The sequence below is a fragment of the Geotrypetes seraphini genome, chromosome 4 (assembly GCF_902459505.1).
Source record: "Geotrypetes seraphini chromosome 4, aGeoSer1.1, whole genome shotgun sequence".
Classification (NCBI taxonomy): domain Eukaryota; kingdom Metazoa; phylum Chordata; class Amphibia; order Gymnophiona; family Dermophiidae; genus Geotrypetes; species Geotrypetes seraphini.
The window spans coordinates 251,323,993-251,351,590 of record NC_047087.1 but is presented as its reverse complement, the minus strand read 5'-3'; the positions used below and the strand labels follow the sequence as shown (position 1 = coordinate 251,351,590).

Sequence of the window (27,598 nt, the reverse complement as noted above, 5' to 3'; positions counted from 1 at the left end):
GTTATTTTGTAATGGCGGGCTTAACTTAAATTATGGGTAAATGGAACTGGGGTATGTACATGGGAAGAGGATGGGTGGGATATAGGCAGGGCTCTCACATGTGCACATGCCTTACAGAATGTTCCTGCCACATTTAGGTGCCTGTATCTATGACTTATTGAACTGTGGGCATGTAAATATTATATATGCCAGTACTAATTTACTCTATTATTCTATAATAGAACCTGAGTACTCAGGTGCTGAAATAAAATAGGATCTTAGACATCCTTGAAGCACCTTAATGTACTTTCCCCCTTGGGCCCTATGTATTATAGTTCTCCCCTCCCCCCCCCCCCCATTGTGTATCTATGGGAAAAATGTTATTTTATTCACCTAACCTATTATATGATTGAACACTTTGTATTTCATGAAATAATTTACAATATAGAGATATAATTTCATTAAGAAGATTAAAAAACTAACGAAAAAAAACCTCACATCACGGTCAAGAATCCGTCCAGTGCTATTCAAATACAGAAGCTGAGTTGCAGGATCCAAGATCACCCAATAATCCACATTGTCTTTCAGTGACAGTCGTATAGTGGGGTTGGGTCCTCCAGCATGTCCTTTGATCTGCATATTGTCCACTAAAATTGTGCCTGCCAATAAAACAAATAAGATATCATCAAAGTAAAGATTACAGTTTTAAACATTGACAGTTATTTAGAATGTGCATGTACTCCTATCAGTAATTAATTTATCACTCGCTTGCAACACATTTATACTGAGACTCAGAGAGAAAACAAGAACAGGCCTACAAACTATGGGAGAAAACCTGTTTTAAGTACTTTAAAAGTATCCCATACCAACTGTGTATACCTAATGATGAAAATAATAGAAACATAAACAAAGAAAATGATGGCAGATGAGACCATGTGGCTGATCCAGGCTACCTATCCAAGTCATCTACTGTCCTTCCCTGTCCCTTAGAGATCCTACTATATATGCTTGTCTCATGCTTTGTAGAAATCAGATGTTTTCGGGAGGCTGTTCATGCACCCATTACTCTTTCTGTAAAATAGCATTTCCTTAGATTAGATTCCCATGCCCCTTCATTCCAGAGTTTCTTTTCAATTGAAAGATACTTGCCTCCAGTGCATTTAAGCCATGGGGTTCTTTGACTATCTTTATCACATTTCCCCTTTCCTGCATTCTTTCGAAAGTATACATACTGAGTTCTTAATTCTGTTACCATATGCTTTATGATGATGACCACTGACCATTTTATTCATTTATTCTATTTTTGTAGCTCGTGCTCCCAAACGAGTTCAGAATGGGTTACAAATCAGGTACTCAGGCATTTTCTCTATCTGTTCCAGTGGGCTCACAATCTATCTAATGTACCTGGGGCACTGGAGGATTAAGTGACTTGCCTAGTGTCACAAAGAACAGTGCAGGGTTTGAACCCACAACTTCAGGGTGATGAAGCTGTAGCTCTAACCACTACACACACTCTCCTCAGTAGCCACTCTCTGTAATAATTCTGTCTTGTTTATATCTTTTGAAAGGCACAATCTCCAAACTGTACATAGTTCTCTAAATAGGGTCAAATATATGGTTCATGGTTTTTTTAACCTAGCTCTGATCAGACTTTGTAATCTATATACTCTATAACAGTGACTAGAGAATATCTTGAGCTATAAGTAAGGAGCAGCTATTGTGGGAGGAGAAACACTTTCAGCTTTGTCTGCAGGTTTTATACCAGTTTTAAACTACTTATGATTTCCCTTTAAAATTTTTCCTCTGGAAAAATTCCCATTGCTCCACAGGACACCCATTTCATACTAAAGAAGGTGCACATAGATTTGAAAGAACATACCTCCAAGGTCACCTCCATGAAATGCAGGTACAATGATCCCCCTCTTTTACAAAGGTGCACTATGCTTTTTAGCGCACGCTAAGTATTAGCGTGCGCTAAACACACACTAAAAGCTAACGTGTGCATGTTAGTCTATGGACGCATTAGCAGTTAGCGCACGCATTGATTTAGTGCACGCTAAATGTGCGCTAAAATGATTAGCGCACCTTTGTAAAAGAGGGCCTATGTGTACTTTAGAAATTTTATGCTTCATTTCAATTTTAAATCAATCACCCACTCATTTTCAGCTTCTGAATCGGTTGTTTCATTTATTTCAATTAAAACCAAAAGGACAACCAATTTTGCACTTTAATAATGAGGGTTTTCAATTATTTTCATTGAAATTCGCTTAAAACTTCCTGGCAGTCATCTGATAGAGAAACAATAGAAATATGAAATATCAAAACTGGCTTAAAGACCCTGTGGTACCAATCAAGAGAAAACAATGCTTACAGTGAATTAAAAACTTTCTACCACTCTCTGGGTGAAGAAGAACTTCCTTACATTAATACAGAATCTATCCTCTTTCAGTTTTAGAGAGTGCCCTCTCGTTCTCCCTACCTTAGAGAGCATGAACAACCTGTCCTTATCTACTAAGTCTATCCTCTTCAGCACCTTGAATGTTTCGATCATGTCCCAAATAGAATGATACCAAGGTACCAGAAGAGGGAGAAAATGAGATGAGAATGTGATGGTCAGACTGACAGAAAAGTCAGAGGAAAGGACTTTAGTGTCCAAATTTGAAAGAAAGATTGGAATGCACACTAAAGTTTCATATTTACTTTTCCCTTACCACAAAGGAGCCTGCTATTGACTGGTCTCACACAGGGATGTGCATTCATTTGAAAAAAATAAGGAAAATGTGATTTATTGATCTTTTTATGCTCATTTTTTCCCTTTATTTACTATAAAAGCACAGAACAATTAAACAAAATACATTGGGCTAAAAAAAACCAAGAAGAGCAGAAAGTCAACAATTTTCTACAACAAACATAGAGACGTCTCTTTCACAAAAGGGGGAAAAGAAGAGAAAGGAAAAAGTCTATAACACAATCATTGATAATTACAAATACCTTTCCATGAGAATTCATTTTTATGAGGAGAAAGTGTTGCAAAATATCTGATCTGAAAATATCAAAATGTAAGCAATTTTTGTCAAAGAAAGCTGAGAAAGGTAATGGTTTAGAACTGTCTAGTCACCCCAATTGTTGTTGGCTACCCAATGTTACTTATAAGACTCCATGTCAATAAAGGAGTGTAGGGAGATGATTTAGTTGACAACTTAAGAAGTTTGCAAATCTTTGTCCAGGTTGAAATTCTTTGGGAGATGAAGGGATTCTTCAGAATGCTGAGATGAAAGGAATTAAAAGTACTAAAAGGACATTCTTGCAAACTCAATAGTGCCACTACAGTGGATTCTGCTTGCACTCAATAAACTGGAGTCAGGTTATACAAGAAATGTATAATTTTAAGATGAGAGCATCAGTGATATAATTCCAGATTTGGAAAATCTTCTCCACCCTTTTCTCTGGGAATCAGTAGAGTTGTATCTTGCTTAAGGTGGCCAAGCAGGTTGAAAAGGTGACAGCAAAAGCTAGAAGGATGCTACGGTGCATAGAGAGAGGTATGGTCAGTAGGAAAAAGGAGGTATTGATGCCCCTGTATAAGACTCTGGTGAGAACTCATTTAGAATATTGCGTGCAATTCTGGAGACCACTTCTTCAAAAAGATATAAACAAGTTGGAGCCGGTCCAAAGGAAGTCTATTAAAATGATCTGTGATCTTCATCATTAGGCATTTGGAGACAGACAAAGATCTCAATATGTATATTTTGAAGGAAAGTATACATATTGGGGGGGGGAGATATGATAGATATGTTTAAATATTTACGTGGCATAAATGTGAATGATGTGAATCTCTATCATTTGAAAGGAAGCTCTGGAATGAGAGGGTATAGGAGGAAGTTAAGACGTGATAAACTCAGGAATAGAGAATGACACGGTGAACAAACACCATGGTGAGCTACAGTGGGTCACGGTTTGCTATGAGGATTCCAAAGACTGACTCACCGCAGACACAAGAACAAAAATTTTCACCGCCTGTGAGAATGATGCAAAGCTTTGTCCCCGCAGTTGAAAGCACCCCCTCATTTGTTCCTGCCATTAACCACTTGTGTGTGTGTGTGTGTGTGGGGGGGGGGGTATGCAGCACTGCCATTCGCCACCATCACCAGGGATCCCATTTGTAAACAGGTCTCCTTCTTGCCCTCCAGCTACATGCCCCCTCCCCACCACCACCAAAGCTCAGAGTTGACATCAGACAGAAAGCTTGTGGGTCAGCTACATGCAGTTTGCAAGAGCCGTTGCCCATGTCCCTGCAAAGAACAAGTACTACTTAATGCAGGAAGGTCCAGCCCACCTGGACAGCCCTAAAATAAGTGAGTGCAGTCCTGAAGGGAATAAGTAAGGGAGAGAGTGGATATGAACATGGGACAAAGGGAGAAAGGTGTGGGGGGACACAAATTTTGGACAAAGGCTGGAAGGGAGGGAAGGGGCACAAACTCAGGATACAGAAAGAAGGGAGGGGGCATGAACTTGGGACACAAGGGAGGGAGGAAGGGGGGCACTAATTTGGGACACAAGAGAGAGGGAGGGAATAGAAAGGGAGAATTGTTGGGCATGAGTGTGTGAGTGAGAGGGAAAGGTATGGTACATATGGGAAAAGGAATAAAGAGGAAAACTGGGCACAGAGAGAGGAGTGAGGTAGAGATACATGGGAAAGAGAAGGATCGGAGGGAGAAATGTTGGATATGGTGGTGGAGAGGGAACAGAGGGACAGATTGAAGGTGATGCAAGGGGGAGAAATGTTGGACATAGTGGAGGGAGAGGTGTGGCATGGTGCTAGAGAGGGGTGATAGAAGGAGAAATGTTGGGCATGGGGCTGGTGAGCAGTGGTGAAATATGCTGCACATGATCCAGGGGATGAGAGAGGGAGAAATGTTGGATGTGGCAGTAGAGGGGAGTTGGAGAGATGCACCTTGGATCTCTCTTGTTTCCCAACTCTCTGTACACAGGGGAAGGGGATCATAGAATGATAAGATGATAAAGGCAGGAAGATGGGCACAGAGGAAATACTAGAAAGAGATGTATAGGAGACATAGAGAAGGGAAATGCTGAACATGGGGAACAATACATACACAGAGACAGAAGATGGATGATAAGCATGGAGAAAGAAGAACTATTTGTCAGGAAATCCTGGTAAGTGAGTTAAGAGAAGACAAAATAAAGAGAGACCAGCACCTGAGACCAACATGATTTGAAGAATAAAATGATGAAACAACAAAAGGTAGAAAAAATAATCATTTTATTTTCTATTTTAGGATTAGAATATATCAGATTTCAAATATGTATCTTGCTAGAACTGGTGTTAGATATAACTGGGGACTATAAAACCCAGGCTGTGTTCTTTAGCTTCCAGCTGGCTTAGGTCTCTTTCTGACCAGGGGGCTGTTGCCCTAGTTGCACTCCACTAACACTATTCCTATCATGTGTGACTGCAATATTTTGTTAGCGTAATTTTTCTGTGTAGCATTCTGTAGTAAATTGGCTTATTCAGCTTTCTTGATAGTAGAGGGGATATTTGTGAAGGGGCGGGGAGACGGGGGTTTTGTTGATCCTTGCTATATATTATTTGTGTTTATAAAATGACAATTGTATAAAATATTGTTTCTTTTATACTTTAATAAAATAAGTTCAGTATAAAAGCATAATTATTTGAGGCTTATGCAGATAGGATCAGATGGTTTGTGGAGATGGGGCGGGGACAGAAACTGAGCTTGTGGGGACTGGGCAAGTATGGGGCTGAGCTCGCGGGGACAGGGACAAATTTTTTCCCCACATCATTCTCTACTCGGGAATAATCTAAGGAAATAACTTTTTTTACAGAAAGGATGGAAGATGCATTAAATAATGTCCCAGTAGAGATGCTGGAGACAAAGACTGTGTCTGAATTCAAGAAAGTATGGGACAGGCACATGTGATCTCTTAGGGAGAGAAGGAGATAGTGGATGCTGCACATGGGCAGACTGGATAGGCCATTTGGCCTTTATCTGCAATCATGTTTCTTTATTTGGCCTTTATCTGCCATCTTGTTTCTAAAAATTAACTTGGGGCTTCAGTCCATGCTAGATAAAGTTGGATCTCTGAGATAAGAAGAAGCTCCTTAGTACTGAAATAAAGAAGTTTAGAAATTTTTAAATGAAATTGTAAGAGTATCTTAATAGTATTTCTCCTTCCACCATTGAAAATCAGATTTTAATTGAGAGAGTAACTTTTGATATCTTAAGGCATATAGGGGCCTTTATACTAAAGCTCTAACACATGCTTAGGGATACATGTTATATATGGTACCTAAAAAACAGCACCAAAAAAACCTACTCAGAGCTATTCTATAAATGGCACTTAAAATTAAGCAACATTACAGAACAGTGCTTATGCCTGGGACTCGCATCTTACTTTTAGGTATGGTTATTTGTACCAGCTGAAACATGTTGCAAATTAGCGTGCATAAATTAGGCTTGGCTCTGTCTATGATCATTCCATGAAAATGCCCTCTTTATTTATTTGTGGCTAAATTTATAGCAACATAGTAGATGACGGCAGATAAAGAACTGAATGGTCCTTCCAGTCTACTCAACTTGATTCAATTTAAATTTTTTAAATTTTTCCTTCTTAGCTATTTCTGGGCAAGAATCCAAAGCTCTACTCGGTACTGTGCTTGGGTTTAAACTGCTGAAATCTCCGTCAAAACCAACTCCATCCCATTTACACCCTCCCAGCCACTGAAGCCCACCCCAGCCCACCCTCTCCCAAATGGCCATATACAGACAGACACAGACCATGCAAGTCTGCCCAGTACTGGCCTTAGTTCAATATTTAATATTAATGTAATTAAAACAAATTAATGTCAATAATTGCTCAAGATCCCAATTATTGGCAGTGATCTAGTGAGGGTGGGAGGTGCCTGGGATGATGGCGCCCCCCTGTGCCTTTCCACCCCCGATCCTTCCGTGCCCCCACACCACACTTGCACTGTCCCTTCCCACCCACATACCTCTAAATCTTAGCCAGTGTGAGCAGCTACTTCACCTGCTGCTTGCGCTAGCTTTTCTCTGATGCCACTTCCTGGCCAGAGGAAGACGGGCCTGTGTGAGCAACAGGATAGAGTAGTTATTTGTGCTGGCAAAGATTTTAAAGAGGTATGGGGGCAGGGAAGGGAGGGCATAGTGTGTGTGGGGGGGAGGATTGGTGCCGCAGCCCCATCGAGATGGCGCCTGGGGTGGTCCACCCCCACTCATCTTCCTACGCCACTGCTAATTAGCAAATTATGCACATAAATTGGGCCTGTGCTCAAATTTGCACACTCAATTTTTAGCACTTTTTAAATAATTTGAGGGTAATGTATTAATAACTGTGCTGATCTACCTGTACTAGCAACTCTATTGGATGTCCATGCCATACTGTTTATTGTAACTTCCTGGGTAACTGACCCAACCTCTTGTAAAGTAATCCGACCTTGACTTGGAATAGAAAACCTGATTAACATAACATGAACACAGTGGATTTCTAATTAGTGAATGCATGGCATTAATTGAGGAACAAGGGCTGATATTATGCAGACTTGCATGGTCTATGACCTATAAATGGCAATTCAGATTAGAATGGGTTGGGGAGGGCTTTGATGGGAACTCTAGTAATTCAGAACATGAAGAAGATGCTGGGCAGACTTTTATGGTCTATATCCCGCAAATGATTTGATGGTTTAGCTAAGCTGGAGTGAGCTTTGACGTCAGCTCCAATAGGTGGACCCAAGGTATCGAGCTTTGACAGTAACTCTAGTAGTTTCGGATAAACTTCTACAGTCTAGCATCCAGAAATATCAAAGTAAAAAGACAATTCAATTTAAGCATGAATTTATAATGAGTATAACTGTCGGGCAAACTGGATGGACCATTCAGGTCTTTATCTGCCCCCATTTATTATGTTACTACTTTGCATTAATGACAACATTAACACATTGTCAAAAATGTGAAAATACTGGGAAGTTCCTTTCTTGTGTTAATTTTAGGCTTGCTGATTGTGTTAAAATACATTAAGACTAAAACATAATGCAATTGAGTAAAAGGGCTCCTTAGATAAGTAGTGTAAATAAAATCTGCCATGATTATTGCGTTACTAAGGGGCCCTTTTACTAAAATGTGCTAACAATAAAAAAGAACTTAGTGTATTTTAATGCAAGGATTTCATGTGCTCTTAACTCCCAAATACTGAAAATGGTGCCTTAAGTTGTGCACACAAATCAGAGAACAAAATATTTGTTTAACAAGCCTAATTGGCATTGGTAATTGGAAATTAACCATCATAATTGATGAGAATTTGCACTAATTAGAAGTTTTGTGCACAACTTGATAGGCACATTATAAAAGTTGTACATCAGTTCTAGTATCAATTCCAGACTTTGTTCTTTTCATCTAGCTGCCCCCTATGCCTGGAATAAATTACCCGAGTTTGTCCGCCAAACCCCTTCCCTTATTTAAAAGCAGATTGAAAACCCACCTTTTTGAAATAGCCTTCAATCTATAACCCTACTCCCCACTGCCCACCAACCTAGCCAGCAGATTAACCATTCCCATTTACTGAATCCATGACATCTTGTTTGTTTTATCTGTTTAGATTATAAACTATTTCGAGCAGGGAATTTCTTTGCGACTCTGTGTGCATCTGGTAGAAACATAGAAACATAGAAAGATGACGGCAGATAAGGGCTACAGCCCATCAAGTATGCCCATACTATTGACCCATAAGTCTACTGACCCTCTTAAGTATAATTGTAATTATACTGCCACTCTACTGACCCTCTCTTGCAAGTCTATACCCTAGTGACCCTATCCCTTGGCATGACCCTCGTAGGGATCCCACATAGGTATCCCATTTGTTCTTGAAGTCTGGGATGCTGCGTGCCTCGATCACCTGCACTGGAAACTTATTCCAATGCTCAATCACTCTCTCCGTGAAGAAGTACTTCCTGGCGTCTCCACGAAACTTCCCTCCCCTGAGTTTGAGCGGATGTCTTCTTGTGGTCGAGGGTCCCCTGAGAAGAAAGATATCATCTTCCACCTCGACTCGTCCCGTGATGTACTTAAATGTCTCAATCATGTCTCCCCTCTCCCTACACTCCTCGAGAGTGTAGAGCTACAGTTTGCTCAGTCTTTATTCGTACGGGAGACCCTTTAGCCCCGAGACCATCCTGGTGGCCATCCGCTGAACCGATTCAATTCTGAGCACATCTTTACGGTTATGTGGCCTCCAGAATTGCACACAGTATTCCAGATGAGGTCTCACCATGGCTCTATACAATGGCATCATGACTTCAGGCTTCCTGTTGACGAAGCTTCTCTTGATACAACCTATCATCTGCCGTGCTTTAGATGAAGCCTTCTCCACTTGAGTGGCAGCCTTCATGTCGGCACTGATTATTACTCCTAAGTCTTGTTCTGCCGTAGTCATGGTTAAAGTTTCTCCATTCAGGGTGTAAGTTCTGCATGGATTTCTGTTACCGAGATGCATGACCTTACATTTCTTGGCGTTGAAGCCCAGCTGCCATATCGAGGACCAACTTTCTAAAGTACGCAGGTCCTGCTCCATAGTATCCTGTAGATTGTAGCCATTTACTATATTGCATAGTTTGGCGTCATCAGCGAATAAGGTTACCTTACCTTGAAGCCCTTGAGTCAGATCCCCAATGAATATGTTGAAGAGGAGTGGGCCCAGGACTGAACCCTGCGGCACTCCGCTTGTCACCTCCGACATTTTAGAGAGGGTACCATTAACCACCACCTTCTGAAGTCTGCCACTAAGCCAATCTTTAACCCATGCAGTTAGAGTCTCTCCTAACCAGTGTTCCCGCTAAGCTGCGTTGGCCTGCGCTTGCGCACAAAATATTACATCGCAGCGCAAAGTTTCTCTTCACAGCGCACACACGCGTCGGTAAGGTAAGGGGACGCATTGGGGGGATTGCACTTCCCCACAATTGCCATGCTTCGGTTCCTCTTCTTCCTTCCTTCCTCCCCCCCCCCCCGCGGGACCCTGCGGCACCATCAACTCTTACTCCCTCTAATGTCGGCCCTGCAGCTCCAGACTTCCTCGCACCTTCTCCCCTCCCCCTTTGGATCGCTATTATTTTAAATGTTATAGCCGCGGAGCTGTATCCATCAGTGGAGATGTCTAACCTCGGCCTGCCCCGGAACTCTTACTGCAGCAGCCGCCCGTCTAGGCAGGAACAGGAAGTCACTGTTGCAGTAAGAGTTCCGGGGCAGGCCGAGGTTAGACATCTCCACTGATGGATACAGCTCCGCGGCTATAACATTTAAAATAATAGCGATCCAAAGGGGGAGGGGAGAAGGTGCGAGGAAGTCTGGAGCTGCAGGGCCGACATTAGAGGGAGTAAGAGTTGATGGTGCCGCAGGGTCCCGCGGGGGGGGGGGAGGAAGGAAGGAAGAAGAGGAACCGAAGCATGGCAATTGTGGGGAAGTGCAGAGCTGCAGGGAAGAGTGTTGCGGTACCCAGCTGGAGGGAGAAGGAAGATGAGGGAGGGAATTAAAGGAGATGCCAGGGCTTGGAGCGTAGGAGGAAGGTATGCCAGTCTAAGGGAAAAGGAAGGGGGAGATGTGAGAGCATGGAGGGGGAGCGAAAGATGGAAGAAAAGGAAAGGAGAGAGATGCCAGAGAATCAGGGAAGGGGAGATACCAGACTATGAGGAGAGGTGTGGGAGAGGGAAGGCGAGGAGAGAGATGCCAGACCAATGGGGTGAAAGGAGAGATGGAAGGGGGAGGCATACAGTTTCTGGAAGGGGCATAGAAGGAGAGAAGATGCCATATAGGGGAAGAGAGACGGCAGACAGTGGATGGAAGGAAGAGAGTTACAAGAAGATGAGGAAAGGAGAAACCACAGAAGACAAAGGTAGAAAAAAATTTCTATTTATTTATTGCTTTAGGAGACATGTGTCACTGTTTCTGTGAAGCATTGTATGCAGAGTCCAGCTTCTTGCTGGTTCAATTTAACCTTTGTCTATGTATTTTTATTTTATCCCCCCTTTTACAAAACTGTGAAGCGTTTTTAGCACCAGCCTTGGTGGTAGCAGCTCTGATGCTCAGAATTTTATGAGCATCAGAGCTGTTACCTCCGTAGCTAAAATCCACACTACAGTTTTGTAAAAGAGGGAGGGGTTAGTTTGTGATTACATATTCCTTACTAGGCGAAGGTGTTTTCTGTGTTCTGTGTGTTCGAAAGACATGGTTTTCTGTTAGGATTGACGGTGTAGGATTGATCTGTGCTGGTCTGGCTTGTTTAGTTTTACAATGGGTGTATTGATGTACTGCTCACTGCAATATGTAAGATGCTGCCTTTTCCTAGGTACTCATGTGTGACGTGTGGTTTGTTACTAAAAATCATGTTTTTCTTACAGATGGGGGGGGGTGCCAAAAAATGATGGGCCCCGGATGTTACATATGCTAGGTACGCCACTGTATGTAAAGATACCAGAAAGCTGGCGTAGCAAAAACTTCTAAGTTTTGAGTATTTAACCCTCCCACAATCTCACGGGCACTCGTTTCAAGTTTATTGAGATTTTGATTTAAACGCAATATCAAATATTTTCAATGCGTATAACAAAAATAAATTTGGGGAAATAAATAAAACCATTTGAACCAGTGTTCCCGCTAAGCTGCGCTGGCGTGCGCTGGCGCACAAAATATTACATCGCAGCGCACACGTTTCTCGTCACAGCGCACGATCGGAAGAGGCGTACGGCAGATGGCAGGGCGGCGAGAGGAGAATCGGGCGAGTTGGCTCATAACTTGCTGGCGCCCGATATTTTTGGCTCACGGTGAAAAAAGTTTGCTCACAACACCCGCCCGCTTAGAGGGAACACTGCTCCTAACCCCATCGATTTCATCTTGTTCAGCAGCCTGCGGTGTGGGACGCTGTCAAAAGCCTTACTGAAGTCCAGGTATACGACGTCCAAGGACTCTCCTGAGTCCAGCTTTCTTGTTACCCAGTCAAAGAAGCTGATAAGATTGGACTGGCATGACCTACCCTTGGTAGTGCTATAGAAATAATTAATAGTAGTAGTAGTGTGTGAATCTAAAAAGTGGGCAAGGTATCTAGACATGGTTTTCGTTAGCTTTAATTTATCTGAGGTCAGCATAATTGTCTTATGGCATCCTGGCTTAATATTATCTGGAACTCATGTGAGACCTGGTAGCTAGCATATGCCTTCATGATCCTAGATAGTCAATCACCAAATACAACAACAACCCTACAAAAGTTCACAAGGAAAAGGGGTAAAAGTAGGTTTGAAATGATGACTCTTTGCCTGGGTGAAGCACCTTAAGATCGTTTAATTGCATCATGATCTATATCCACAAAGTTCTTGCCTTTACAGAACCCAACATGATCCCATATTTTCGACACCAACATGCTTTCTTCGGATATTTCCAAAATGTATGTCTGCAACAAATCTCACAGTTTTTAAACACACATAACATTTTTATCAATATGTCAAAATTATTTGTTTTATTAATGTGTTTACTCATTTGTTTAAATACTTATACTTTATTTGTTTTAATATTTACATTTTTATACATTTATAGGGTTTTTAATGTGTTTTTAATGAGATTATATGATTCATGTTTTTTTATGGATGTTTATTTGATGGGGAGTCATGTTTTAGACTTTTATGCATGTTTAATAACAGTTTAATTTATATGATATTGCTGCGGACATTGATTGTGGTAACTCCTGCAGAAGTCATATTGGTGCCAAAACATGGGCCTGTGCTGGGATATATAAATGCAAGAGCTTTGTGTATATATGTGATGATGCAATTAAATGATCTTAAAGTGATTCATCCAGGCAAAGAGTCATCTTTTTGACACAGTTCTTATCCTTTTTCCCTGGATAGTCAACACCAATGCCTGGATATGACTCAACATTGAATATCCAGGCTTAAGAAAGCACTGACTGTTGCTGGTTAAATATTAACCCAAATATTTTTAGACACTTTCAAAAGCCAGAGTATAATATCATATAGAAGGAATCCATACCTTTTCATTTCTGAAATACATAGTAAGAAATATCTAATGCAAAGCACAGAACTGCCATGACCTAATTTAATCATACCTCTGGGCTTTTGGCTAAAACTCTCCTAAGTTTTTATTTACTGTTGACATCAGTAGCTTTTCAGAATCATGATCTATCTTCCAATTTTACTACAAACAAAGGAAAAATACTGGAACAACAATAAAGCCTGGTGTTTCAATCCATCCCATCAGTCTCCTATGTAACAAGTGGTACATCACAAAATAGAAAAGAACTGTATAAGGCAATAGCTATATCACTCTCCCAAGAGAGAGACTACTTTCAGATTCTGAGCTGGTAGAAGAAAAATAGCACAGAGAATGTGAGAAATAACACTACTTTGAGTTGCCTATAAAACATGGATTAAAGTATAGCTATGATTGCTTCTCACCACATCTAACTGTGTATTTTATCTAGCTCTCATATTCATGCATTATATTGTGGTACAAGTACAGAGTGTCAGGTCAAAAGCGCGCCGGGACAAAGGCGCGCCCAGACAATTGAGCGCAGCACGGAGGCACGGGCCACTCTAAATTACTGTTTTTAGGGCTCCGACGGGGGGGGGTGTGTGTGGGGGGGAACCCCACCACTTTACTTAATAGACATCGCGCCACGTTGTGGGGGCGTTGTGGGGGGTGTGGGGGGTTGTAACCCCCCACATTTTACTGAAAACTTAACTTTTTCCCTGTTTTTAGGGAAAAAGTTCAGTTTACAGTAAAATGTGGAGGGTTACAACTCCCCAAACCCCCCATAACGCCGGCGCGATGCCTATTAAGTAAACTGGGGGGGTTCCCCAACAAAACCCCCCGTCGGAGCCCCTAAAAACTGTAATTTTGTGCGGCACGCACCTCCGCACTGCGCTCAATTGTCGGCGCGCGCTTTTGTCTTTCGCGCCGTTGTCTATGAACCCAAGTACAGTGCTAATTCTTCTGTAGAACAAAAAGGGAAACCAAAAATACAATAATTTGCTACACATTCTCTTTCTTCACTATAAAAGCACATCATTTACATGATACTGATTAGTTCTGGTTCCTTTTCTTTTAGTTTTCTTTTTTTTTTTTCTTATTGCCCTATATATCTCATCAGCTAAAAGTACAATAAAAAAAAAAATTACAGTTAATGAGCAATCTCTCCCACTGCACACTTGACCAGAAGGTTTTGAATATGATTTGGCATCTGACAGTCAGAAGATACTATATAGTAATACTATATAGTAGTGTTCTCAAACTCATGGCCCGGGGTCTACGTGCGACCCACCAGGTACTATTTTGAGGCCCACAGTATGTTTATCATAATCACAAAAGTAAAATAAAACAGTTTCTTGATCATATGTCTCTTTAGCTATAAATGACAATATTATTAAGACTTGGCCAAAAGGAAAGATTTATAAACTATAAAGAGTTTTACCTCATGCAAAATTGTAATTTCTTTAATGAGATATTAACTATTTTTTTCTGAAGCCCTCCAAGTACCTACAAATCCAAAATGTGGCCCTGCAAAAGGTTTGAGTTTGAGACCATAGCTATATAGGGAGAGCAATTGTCATATGAATTTGCCTGGGTAACAAAGGAGTTACCTGTGTAAATCCCTGTAGGAGGGGGGGATTGACCTCTCCTCAGTAGTGCTGCCTAATTCAGGAAAAAAAAAATTGATTTGATTCGATTCAGCCTATTGAATCTTTTTTTTTTCAATTTGATTCAATTTTCCTGCCCAATTGGGTGTTTTTATTCAAACATGCTGGTGGGTTTATTTTAAAGCCTCTTCACCCACCCCCTTTGCCCTCTCCTACCCACACTGGCGCTGTGGTGTAAACAAAATAAACAAACAAAAAAAACTTCCTCTCTATAAGTCCTAGCTCACGTTCATGGTCTAACACCAGCGCTGGCAGGATACACATTTCAAATCTGACATATTGTAATCACAAAACAGAAACTAAAATTTTTTTTCTACCTTTTGTTGTCTGGTCATTATTAAAGCCATGTTGGTCCCAGGCTCTGGTTTCTGTTTGTCTTCTGATAACTCGCTTGCCAGGGTTTCCTGCCCATTTGTCGTTTTCTTCTTTCTCCGTGCTAACCATCCATCTTCTATCTCTGTCCTCCCCTTCTGTTTTCCTTCCCTCCCCCGGAGGTCTGGCATCTTTCCTTTTTTCCTTTCCATCCCCGCAGCTGCAACGATGGAACCCACTATTTCTCCCTATCTCAACTACCCTTTCATCCACGATCTCTCCCTCCTTCAACACCACCCCACGATCCATCATCTCTCCCTTTCTCTTCCCAACTACCCTCCTTATCCAGTATCTCTACCCCCCTTCACACCATCCCTTGTGTCCTTCTCTCCTTCTGTTCCTTCCCTTGCTCCATACCATTGTCCACCATCTCTCTCCCTCTCCTCTGTTTTTAGACCCATTATTTCTCCCCCCACCCTCAGTCCAGCATATGCACATCTCTTTGGACCCTCCCTTCCTTCTCTCCATCCCTCTGTGTACTTCTACACCAGGGCCACCCCCCCCCCCTAAAGGCCTGCATGTTTCCCCTTCTCTCTAGAATCTTCCAGTTTCCTCCCTAGGCTCCCAGTCTCACCTTCAAAGCTAATTAAGGCAGCCTGCAGAGGTTTGCTGGTGCTGTAGTGATCCTAGCAGGCTGCCATCAGCCTCCGCAGCACGTTCCCTCTGCCGCGGTCCCGCCCCCTCCTCTGATGTCAGGGACAGGACATTGCACTTAAAGCTCAAGTGTGTGGAACTGTTGAAACTTTATATATATTGGATGATTCAAGAATCTTTTTTTGCTCGTGCTGAATGCTCTGTGCTGCTCTGAGGCTCATAGAACTCTATGACCTTTGGAGCAGCGCAGAGCATACAATCTGCATTCAGTCTGCTAACCAACTAATTTTATGCAGTGAGTTAACTAGACAGTGGTCTGAATAATGACTGCAGCCTAGTTAACTTCTGGGTCAGTGGTCATACCTGGATATTCAGTGCTGCAAGCTAGTTCAGCCCACTGCTGGAAGTGGCTTATCAGCCACTTACTGCCGGGGGCTGAATGTTGACCCCCCTATCTTTGTGAAATAGTGCTGAAGCTCCTAAAACCAGTGGGTTAGCGAAGAAGTTTGATGCATACCCTGTGCCTCCCCCCCATTCTTCCCCACTACTAGAGCATACCCTACCCCTTGCATAGCTCTTGACATGCTTGCCGGCATGAGCAGCATCTTCCACTTACTGTTTGAGCTGGCTTTAACTCCCTTTTGACATCATGTCCTGGTCCCATGACAAGGAAGTGATGTTAGAAAGGAGTCAAGGCCAGATTGAGCAGCAAGTGGAAGATGAATGTTTAAAGAGGTATACGGGGGGAGGGGGCAGAGAGGAGGAGAGGCATTGGCACCCCTTGCGAAGATGGCACCCAGGGTGGTCCACCTCCTGTTTCCCCCACACACACACACACACACACTTTACTATGCCACTGAGTCGGGGTAAATATATGAAGTATGAACATTCATATAACACAATTGTTTAATTTGAGCTCTGCCTTCCTTTTTTTCGGCAGTAGTGCCGTCTAAATGTCATCAAGATCGGCTGATCTGGGAGGGTTGTTAGAGGCTAGTAGTAAGATGCCACGGCCATTTTGAAATAACATTTCAGTGGTCAGTTGCATGGGCGTTAAGCTTTAATAAAGATAAAGTTATGAGTGAGTAACATTATTTATAAATATAGCTGCCTTTTTACTAGATGTAATTTTATTGTCTGAAGAGCACTCGAGTTAGATTAATTTTTTTGTATCACCAGGGATATGAGCTTTGAGAAAACCTCTTCGGGTGAAACATGTTGGAGGTAGAATCCCTGAAAATAGGACCACAAATATAAGTTAAGTACTTTAAACATCTATTTAAATGGATGTTGAAAACATTTTTCTAAGATTAGATATAAATTAAAGGGCCCGGTGAGGAAGTAGTATGTAAAGCCTATTATAATGAGAGATTTTGAGTATTAGGTGGTACTTCTGAGGGTCTGTTTATTTATTTTCATTGAAGTGAGGCATTGCTGAATATGTTAAATAACACACATTCAGGGAAATAACTGAGTATAGTTACACATTTAACTGTAAATTATTGCCAATTAGGGGCCACTATTAGTACTTGGAACCTAATTTAACAAATTAAATTCATGGAGCATCTTCCGGATTGGTAAATATTAGAATGGCAACTCCTGTCCCCATTGCGATTGTGTCATATTTTAAGTATCAAGTTACCTAGGATTTATAAGGACAATAGAATTTTATTTTCCACATGGCAAACATTAAAATTTATTAATAACCTAATACCTATTCCGATTCATCAATCCACGTGTCAGTCCATATGGTTGAACTCCAAGATTCAAATTGGCGAGTCTAAGATCCTCTGGAAGCATTGGCTGCAGGCGGGTATAAGTACATTAGATGATGTGTTATCAAATGGGAAAATGCTTGATTTTTTATGACTGCAGCAGTTGGAGGGCTCAGCGAGAAACCTTGCTTGTTTAAAAATTCCCCATTCCTTTGGCTCTGCCATTTTGTTCTTCCCAGATCAACTGAGGATCCCCTCGGGTGTGGGAGAGCACTCTGCCCCTCACCGATGCTCCAGCCACTGAGCCAGCTAAAAAGCGCAGCACCTAACAGCGCACAGCCATTTGGCACACCGTCTAAGGCACAAGTCCCAATCACTTGCCACTAACAAACACCCTAAATGGCGAGATCCTGACAAGAACTGTAGCAGAAAGAGACTTGGGAGTGATTGTCAGGGAAGACATGAAGTCGGCAAACCAAGTGGAGCAAGCTTCATCCAAAGCAAGGCAAATCATAGGTTGCATACGCAGGAGTTTCATCAGCCGTAAACCTGAAGTCATTATGCCACTATATAGATCCATGGTGAGACCGCACCTGGAGTACTGTGTGCAATTCTGGAGGCCGCATTACCGCAAGGATGTGCTGAGACTGGAGTCGGTCCAGAGGATGGCCACCAGGATGGTCTCGGGACTCAGGGAGCTCCCATACGAGGAGCGGTTGGGGAATTTGCAGCTCTACTCACTCGAGGAGCGTCGAGAGAGGGGAAATATGATCGAGACATTCAAATATCTCACGGGCCGCATCAAGGTGGAAGAAGACATCTTCTTCTTCAAGGGTCCCGCGGCAACAAGGGGGCATTCGTGGAAAATCAGGGGCGGGAAACTGCACAGTGACACTAGAAAGTTCTTCTTCACTGAAAGGGTGGTTGATCGCTGGAATAGTCTTCCACTTCGGGTTATTGAGGCCACCAGTGTGGCGGATTTTAAGGCCAGATGGGATAGACATGTGGGATCTATCCGCAAAGATAGATAGCGAGGATCACTGGAGTGGGCAGACTTGATGGGCCGTGGCCCTTATCTGCCGTCTATTTCTATGTTTCTATGTTTCTATGTTAGAGAAAGATCAACTATCTAACCCCCAGGAAATCACCTACAACCTCACTCCTACCAACCCCCTACCTCCTATCTTTCACAATGAAAGCTATACCACAAACACTAACTATCCTACTGATAATCTTGCATCTAACCAACTGGAAGGCTGCAGCAAACAACATTTCCCCAATATCAATTATTTCAACTACAAATAGAATTCACCAGCCAGAAGAACCATTACAGAAAGAAACATAAACTCCCAGACCTGCATACACCACATCATCAAACCAACATGGAGAAGACCAACATACCCTTCCAGGATTAAACCACACCCTCAACCAAGAGCACTTATCTACCCAAAAGCAACAAATAGTGCGCAAACAGAATACACCACACTAACATGTGCCTACATAAACATCAGAGCTCTAGGCCCAAAGATAGAACACATAAAAGACTGGATAAAAACCGAAAAGCTAGACTGCCTCTTCCTCACTGAAATCTTGCTAACCTCAGACTCGGAGCCCAGGATAACGGAAGTTTGCCTGAAGGGATACAAGATGATAGTGGTCTAGCCATAAAAGAGGAGGAGGTCTAGCCATCTTAGACAGAAATTCCCTAAACTTAAACATATTAGACAAAATTTCCACCCCATACATGAATCTACTAGCTTGCCAACTTTCATGCACCACACTAAAAGGATCCATAACCTGCATGCTCTGCTACATAACACCAGGGAATTGGAACACAGCAAGACCAGATTTCAAAGATTTTATATACCGAAACTCACTAACGGCAACTTACAACCTAATCCTAGGAAATCTAAACCTCCATCTCTAAGACCATACCTCTAAGAAAGTAGAAAACCTACAATCTACCTTGAAGCCTTAACCTACAAGATCTTAGACCCACAAACCACACACGAGAAAGGCCACCAACTAGACATTATAGCCTTCATGACCCAACACCCATTCTACCAAAGATTCAAACCCCAAATGGAAAATGGTCCAGATCCATTTGTTCAAACCATTATACATACACCTTCAATATCAACTGGGCCAAATGCAAAACCAAACCAAAATCCAAAGCTTAACCTACAAATCACGTACATATATCGACCCCTCTAAATTCTGGAATAAAATAGACGCTACAGTCCAAGAATGTGACCTCAAAAATTTAATCTCACAATGGTGCAATAAAAGTACAACTACCCTGGACGAGCTAGCCCCAATACAAAAACCTGAAGCAGCAGATGATCAGACAAATGGTTCGACAATGAACTACTCCTACTCAAAAGGCAATGCAGACGACTAGAAAGAAAATGGAGAAAAAGTAACCAAGAACATACAAGAGCAGCAGGGAAAAAACTAAACCAACAATACAAACTAAAACTAAAAGAAAAAAGAAAGACATACTATACAAACCAAATAGGCATATAAGCCCAAGACACAAAAAAACTATTCCAATTACTAAAAGAACTCACAGACACCAAACCTACCTAGCCAAAAATGGCAACCCTCCCCCTTCAGCCAACGTTTCAGCTGAATACTTTAAAAACAAAATTACAACTGTCAGGAACCCCAACCCACCTAGAAGAGATAACAATGCCCGCCACAGAAAAAGAATCAGCTGTAGCAGATAAAACCTGGTCCTACTTCTCCACAATACAATAGTCTGACCTTAACAAACTCTATAAAAAATACAGCCACGCAGCTTGCAACCTCAACCAATGTCCTCCATACCTATTAAAAACCTCCAGCCTAAAATTCCGACTCTCATACAATGGAAACAAACCATGCTCACAGATGGCTTTTGCCCACAAGACCTCTCTGAAATCATCGTCACCCCAATCTTAAAAGATCCAAAAGAAACAACAGATCAACCATCCAACTACAGACCCATAGCCTCAATGTCAAGCTAATGGAAGGCCTCGTAGCTAAATTCCTCACCAACTACCTAGAAAACCACAATTTGCTCCACCCTACACAGTTTGGATTCAGAACCAACTTCAGCACTGAGACACTACTAGGCTCCCTTCTGGACACAGCTAGACAACACCTCAGCAAGGACAAAAAAAATGCTGATTATTCAACTAGATCTCACTGCAGCATTTGACCTGATAGACCATGACATCCTGCTACAAATACTAGATACAATAGGAATCACAGGCAAAGTATATACATGGTTTCAAGGATTCATACAATTTGGACCTACAGAGTAAAGACAAATAAAGTAAAATCAGAACCATGGTCCAACCCCTTTGGCATACCCCAAGGATTATCATTATCCCCAACACTCTTCAATCTATACATCGCATCCCTCGGCACTTGCCTAGATAAATAGGCTTAACCTCCTATAGCTATGCAGACGACATCACCATTCTCTTTTCTTTTGATCAGCCAATGCCCACCATGACAGACACACTACACAGAACTCTAGAAACAGTGGCAACATGGATGATAGACCACAAACTAAAACTGAACCCAGACAAAACAAAATTCATACTTGTCAAAAAATATAAAACAAACCTAGCAATAAACTCAATCACATACCCCATTCAACCCACTCTAAAACTTCTGGGAATGACGATAGACAGATGCTGCAAAATGCAACTACAAATCAACAAGACAATACAGAAATCATTTGCAGTCATGAGAAACCTAAGGCAAGTTTGAAAATTATTTGACAGAAAACAGTTCCAGCTCATGGTCAACTCCCTAGTCCTAGGTCTCCTTGACTACTACAACATCCTTTATCTCCCCTGCCCCGCAACAATGATAAAACAACTACAAACAATACAAAACACAGCCCTCAGACTAATCTATTCACTAAGAAAACACGGACCACATCACTGAGGCATACCTCGACTCACACTGGCTCCAAATTCAAGCAAGAATACTATTTAAATTCTACTGTCTATTATTTAAATCCATAAATGGTGACAACCCAGCCTACTTGAACAACCGCCTAATCCGAATTACCACAACCAGACACAGGAGAACCCAGACACCATTCATATACCCTCCGATCAGAGACATCAAATGGAAAAGAACTGTATGATGGCCTTCTAGCCATACAGGCAGCAAAACTAGACCACCAACTCTCCAATCTACTAATTGCGACCCCAGACTACAAAACTTTCAGAAAAGAAATAAAAATCCTGCTATTCAAGAAATCCATGAAGGCTAACTAATACCGTATGAAACATTAATCCTCTGAAGCAACCCACTTTACTCTGTAACACCTCTGGACATGTCCAGAAATCCTCTTCTGTAATCTGCCTTGAACCACAAGGTAATTGCAGAATAAAAATCACTAATGTAATGTAATGTAATTACAAAGTCTCAAGGGTATTAGTGGTTGCAGTTGAAGCAGGCCATTCAGAAAGAGTTCCCTGACTGGCAAAATTTAAAAAATCAGTATAGCTTGCTGGGCCTATGCTTCCAGACAGATTTGCTAGGGCATTAGGCTGCCAAGTGGTATAAATTAATTTCTGAATATTTGAATAAGAAACCTAAAACTAGTCTAAAAGACATTTGGAGCATTGAAATATACTTTTATGCTTCGACTTTATTTAAACTTTATTTAATAATTTATTTATTTAAAATTAATACTCATCTTTGGTATCAACGTGGCTATGGGGATCAAGTTCCAACATAGAACTATGGGCTCCTTTTATCAAGGTGTGGTAGGGGTTTAACGCACGGAATACCGCGCTTTAAACCACCTGCCGTGCTAGCCGCTAACACCTCCATTGATGAGGCGTTAGTTTTTGGGCTTTCCACAGGGGTTAGCGCGTGATGAAATGTCCGATGTGCTAACCCCCATAGCGCGCCTTGATAAAAGGTTTTGCCATAGCTATCTCAAGGAAAATTCCCCTTATACAGCCAAGTAAACTATTCCACGCATTGCAGTTTTGAATTCAAAACTTTGATGCGTGGAATAGTTTACTTGGCTGCATAAGGGAGATTTTCATTGAGACAGCTACGGCGAAACATAGTTCTATGTCGGAACTTGATCCCCCTAACTGTGTTGATACCAAAGATGAGTATTAACTTTAAATAATATAAATAAATTATTAAATAAAGTTTAAGCATAAAAGTATATTCTATAAGACCGATGGTGATCTTGGTGCCAGTAGTCTGCGTAAACACCTATTACACACAGCGACACTGCTGAGGTCTTGCAATGACTTATCTAAGGTATATATTGTGAAGAATCTTCTGTGAACATTATAACTTTAGCTAACTACATTTGAATTTCTAGTGCGAGTTGAAAGTGTGTTTGATTCACAAAACAGTAGCAGGGCAGTTAACAATAAAATATATACAGGAGAAGAAAAGAAGGAAAAAAGGGAGGGAATTAAATAGAGTATATTTGCCTAAAAAGCCAAGTTTTAAGGAGTTTCTTAAAAGTGGGCTCTGTTCATTGTTCTAAGGTAATATCTCTCAAACTATATGCCACGGCATAGTGGTGTGCCCTACAGAGATTTCGGGTATGCCAAGTGAGATTCCAGAATTTTATTTTATTTTATTTTTTTGAAATCATGTTTATTGAGGTCAAGCAAAGTAACAAAGGGCATACAAGAAATACAATTTTATTTTATTTTTAAAAAATTCCCTTCATAATATATACTATAATAAATGACATGTTTTGTCATTTACGCAAGAGTTTGTCAATGTTATGAGTGTCTGTGTGCGTAAGGATACAACCACTCAGACAGGCATCATTCTTTGACATGATTGGCCCTTGAAAACTAACGGCAAGTAATTTTATTTTTTATGCAGTAGTTAGCAATCAAGGCTTTGTTACTGTTTGGATCTCTTTAACTTTGCGAACTTGGATTTTCAGCTTTGACAAAATTTTTTTTTTTAAAGTAAACGACAACAGATGGTGGATGATGAAATACATGTTTGCTTGTCGACTATCGCACCATGTTTTGAGTTAATTTGCACTAAAAAAAAGCACATCCATCACATTGAATAGCAATTCTATTCTATCTACTTTAGTTTCACCGTTGTTACAATTACCTATACATAGCTTAAAGAACTTTAAATAACTCTCAAATTTAATTTTATAATTTCAGTTATATTCTGCCGCAAAAAAAACATTTGTTGGAGCTAAAAAAGTTTGACACACTTCTAAGGGATGTGTATTCCACAGTTTTGGTGCAGCATATAAAAATGTTGTTTCTCTAATAGTATCTAAACAGATAACAGAAAGAGAAGGAAGGTATAATAGGGCATCTTGGGAGGAGTGAAGGGAATGGGATGGTTGATAAATCTGTTAGGTATATATTAAAAATATGATTGAGGCAAGGTTTTGTACACCCTTATTATGAGTTTTTATTTATTTATTTTTTTTACTGTTACCTAAGTTGAGAGATGAGTAGACATGATAGAAGATCAAACAACATGACTTAAACCTTGGTGCATCCAGTAAAGCTATAAATAAAGTTACATACTCTCTTTTGCTATACAGATCAACTGGGTTTCTCAGTATATGAAGCAGTAACATTAGGAAGAAAATTCAGATTGTATGCATTTGGTAAATCATCAAATAAAGTCTGTTTTTTGGACTGTTGAACATAATTAACTGCATATGGGTTTGTTGGCATCATATTGCAAGATAAAATAATGGAAAAAATAGGTAGCCTGTTTCTGGCAATAAAATACATCTTCCTGGCCAGTAAACATATTTCTGCAAAGTTTGACAGTGTGCATATTTGACAACAGTACTAGAGGATCATTCAAAGGTTTTGTATCAGATTATTGATTTAAATATATTTATTCCAAGTTGCATTTCAGAGATAAAATCTGTAGTTAAATGTTCTGGATAAAAACTTGGACACCATGGATTTTTTCTCCCATTATACACGTTCATTCACAATTTTACCAAAATATTTCTTCAAAAAGAACATACTGTACACAGATGTTGGATGTGAAAAATACAGAGCTTTATTGCCATACTGAAGTCAAGCGAGAATACCTAAACAGACAAAACCCTGTAAACACCCCCATTGCCTGGTAAATCATTTCTTCTTTGTCCCAGCAAGGTGGCTATTTCCAGGCCTTCCCAGCCTGCAGGCATAGCTCAAGCATATATTGTTCTTATTTAGACCATATATTGTTCTTATTTAGTCATGGCATCCCATCTGATCTGCTTGTTTTCACTGTTTACTGTGACTAGTCAATCATGCCAACAGCTCTTCAGAATCTCCAAGAACTGTCTGCTTTACTAGTTCTGCAAGTCACACTTATGTTGTCCTGGAAAAAAAAGGAAGATCTCATGCATATGACTTCTAACCATCCTCCATTTCCTAAAGATTGAGCAAAATAAAGTCATACACAAAGCAAGTCTAAACAATGGTAGGTTGAGCATGGACATTCGACGCCTGCGCACTCATAAAGCTGCAGTTGCCAATTAAGCTGCTAGCTTTCACTCAAGGTGTGAAAAATAACAAAAACATGGAAAATGACGCTATCACAAGGTTTTACCAAAACATAATTATTTATTTAGTTATTGTTTTTATGTTTCCATTATGAAACTCAAAAGAATAAAGCATAGTTGCGTTAACAGTTGCGTTAGTGGGAGGTCGTTATAGTTGCCAAAATGCTGGCCTTCTGATAACGAACTCAGCTCAGTACTTCGAAACACCCCATTATATACCTTTGGTTCAGTGTGACATCATCGGCTTGTCAGCCAATCAAAACTAACAGAGGTGGTCTTAAAAGTTAGACAAAGAAAATTTATCTACGTTAAAAGTTTCAGAAATTAGATTTGTTTTGTTTACATTCATTTCTGAATATACATTAACATTTTATTACATATCCAACATTCCTTTTATCCTTTTCACAAAGGTATATTAAGAGAATCATTTGTTAAAAGGGTGCTGAAAATTGGTCAGCCTTAGAGGAAAGGAGGGGCTGCCATCCCCTTTCCCTAAGCTGACAGTTTCAAATTTCATTGATCTTCACACAGAAGCCTTCCTATGTTAGAAACTGGAACAGCAGTCTCTGAGTCTAAGTTAACCATTTCCGGATGTTGTGTTCAGGATTTTTTTCTTTAGTGTTCTTTTTTATAAACCATTTCATTTTAAATATAGATTCTTTCATCCATCCATTCAGCACTTGCTTGTGGCCCCACATCCATTCAGACCATTCATTTCTAGTTAAACCATTTATATGTATCTCAGGTTGGGATACGTAATCTAATATTTTTTCTAACCAGCCTAAGGCACATCTTGTATTAATTAGAACCACGTTGCTAGAAGCGGGAAACCTGAACAAAGACTTGACAGAAAGTCACTGACACAAAATGGAGTCCAAAACACAGAAGATATAGAAAGACAGAAAACAAAATGGAGTCCATGTATATCCTGATTTCCTCTATGATCTAGCCTAATAGCAAAGTACATACAAAGAATATTATTATACTTTCCTTTAATATTAATCTGTAATGTGTTTTTCTGGCCTTGGCTGCAGCCATAATCAGATTTTTATTCACCAGTTTTTCATACGCTTCTATTGGATGTGGCCTTAACTAACACATATGCTTGTATCTAAACTAGAGTTACCCAGAATCATACGAAAAACAGGCCCTTTTGTAGATTAATTCCTCAAAAATACTGCACTATCATGTCCTGACATCCATTCCATTACCTTCCCATAGACATCACCCCCTACTGGCCACAAGCCACTACTGCTCAGGGTACAAGGAGTTCTTAGTCAATCCAGGTCAGGAAAAGGTAAGGGAAAATCTTATTTCTGCTCACTGGATTTACTCCAGTGCCAACATCTCTTTGCCCAAGACCACTGATCAGCAATGAAAATTATTCTACCACATAGTTGCACCAATACATAGGGGCAGTTCTATAGATTGGTGTCACAAAGAAGCACACTTGGGGCCATATTCTGTAAATGGCACAGAAAGTTAGATGCTGATATGCACCTAGATCGCACCTACTGGCACCTAACCTAATTGCACTAGGAGGCCTCTGGGGTAGGAGCTGGAATTGTGCCTACAACATGGCACCTAGTGGTGTCTAAGGTCAAAGTAGGCATATTTAGTGGCGGAGATGACTTTAGGGGTCACTATGCATAATTCCCCCCAAAACCTAGGTGCCTATATTGCCAGTGCCTACGTTTTTTTCTTAGGCACTGGTAGCTGTGATTCTGTCACAAGTGTGACACACGCGGCCAGTGCTGGTTTTATAGGTGTCAGCTGATTTAAATGCTATTTACAGAATCTTGATCTTAGTGCCAGTTCTATAATTACTTAGTGCCAATTCTGTAATAGCTTAGATGTACTAACCTACACATGAAAACAATACCAGTGCATCCGGAAATTAGCCAAAAAAAAAAGAAAAACTTTTTAAAAAGTGAGATTGCCACAGAATGGTAGCTGGAAAGCAATGACCACAAACGCTCACAGTCTAAGCAACAAAAATCAAGATATGCAAGCCCTGATGTTAAAGGCAGATTTGGATATTGTTGCTATCACAGAGACATGGTTCAGTGATTATCATGGATTGAAGGCAATCAGACCAGGCTATAATCATTTTAGGAAGGGCAGAGATGGTTGAAAAGGTAGAGGAGTAGCTCTCTATGTAAAGACCAATATCCAAGTGACTGAAATGCAGGGGATCTGGGTAAAGGAAGAAGCAATATGGATTGCTTTGAAAAGAGAAAATAGAATTTCTATTTACTGTATGTAGTGGTGTTGTCTACAGACCTCTGACTCAATCGTAGCAAATTGATAAAGATCTGATTGCAGATATCCAAAAGTTGGGAAAGGGGGAGGTGCTGTTGCTGGGTGATTTCAACCTGCCAGATTTTTTGGGGGGGAGACTAGAAAGTTCTTACTGTGAAATTGGAAAGAAGAAGAGAAAATGTAGATGCCTTTCAAGGGGCTATGTTCAAACAAATGATGACGGAACCCATGAGGGGAAAAGCAATACTGGATCTGGTACCCACTAATGAAGAAAGTGTGTCTAATGTCCGAGTGGGTGCCCACCTGATTGATTGATGTAACAGCTAAAGAGGAGGGTGGTCACACAAAACTCCAAATCCTGGATTTCAAACATGCAGACTTTAGAAGCATGAG

General features: G+C 40.8%; 1 protein-coding gene across 5 annotated transcripts in view; it reads right to left on the bottom strand.

Moving 5' to 3' along the window:
- Positions 1–27,598, bottom strand: part of PCDH15 (protocadherin related 15) — a 2,123,136-nt gene that overhangs the window by 917,057 nt on the left and 1,178,481 nt on the right. For all 5 annotated transcript variants that reach the window (XM_033941002.1, XM_033941006.1, XM_033941004.1 and 2 more), the window contains one exon: positions 478–638. In XM_033941002.1, the coding sequence (XP_033796893.1) occupies positions 478–638 (161 nt within the window). The remainder of the gene's footprint in view (positions 1–477; positions 639–27,598) is intronic.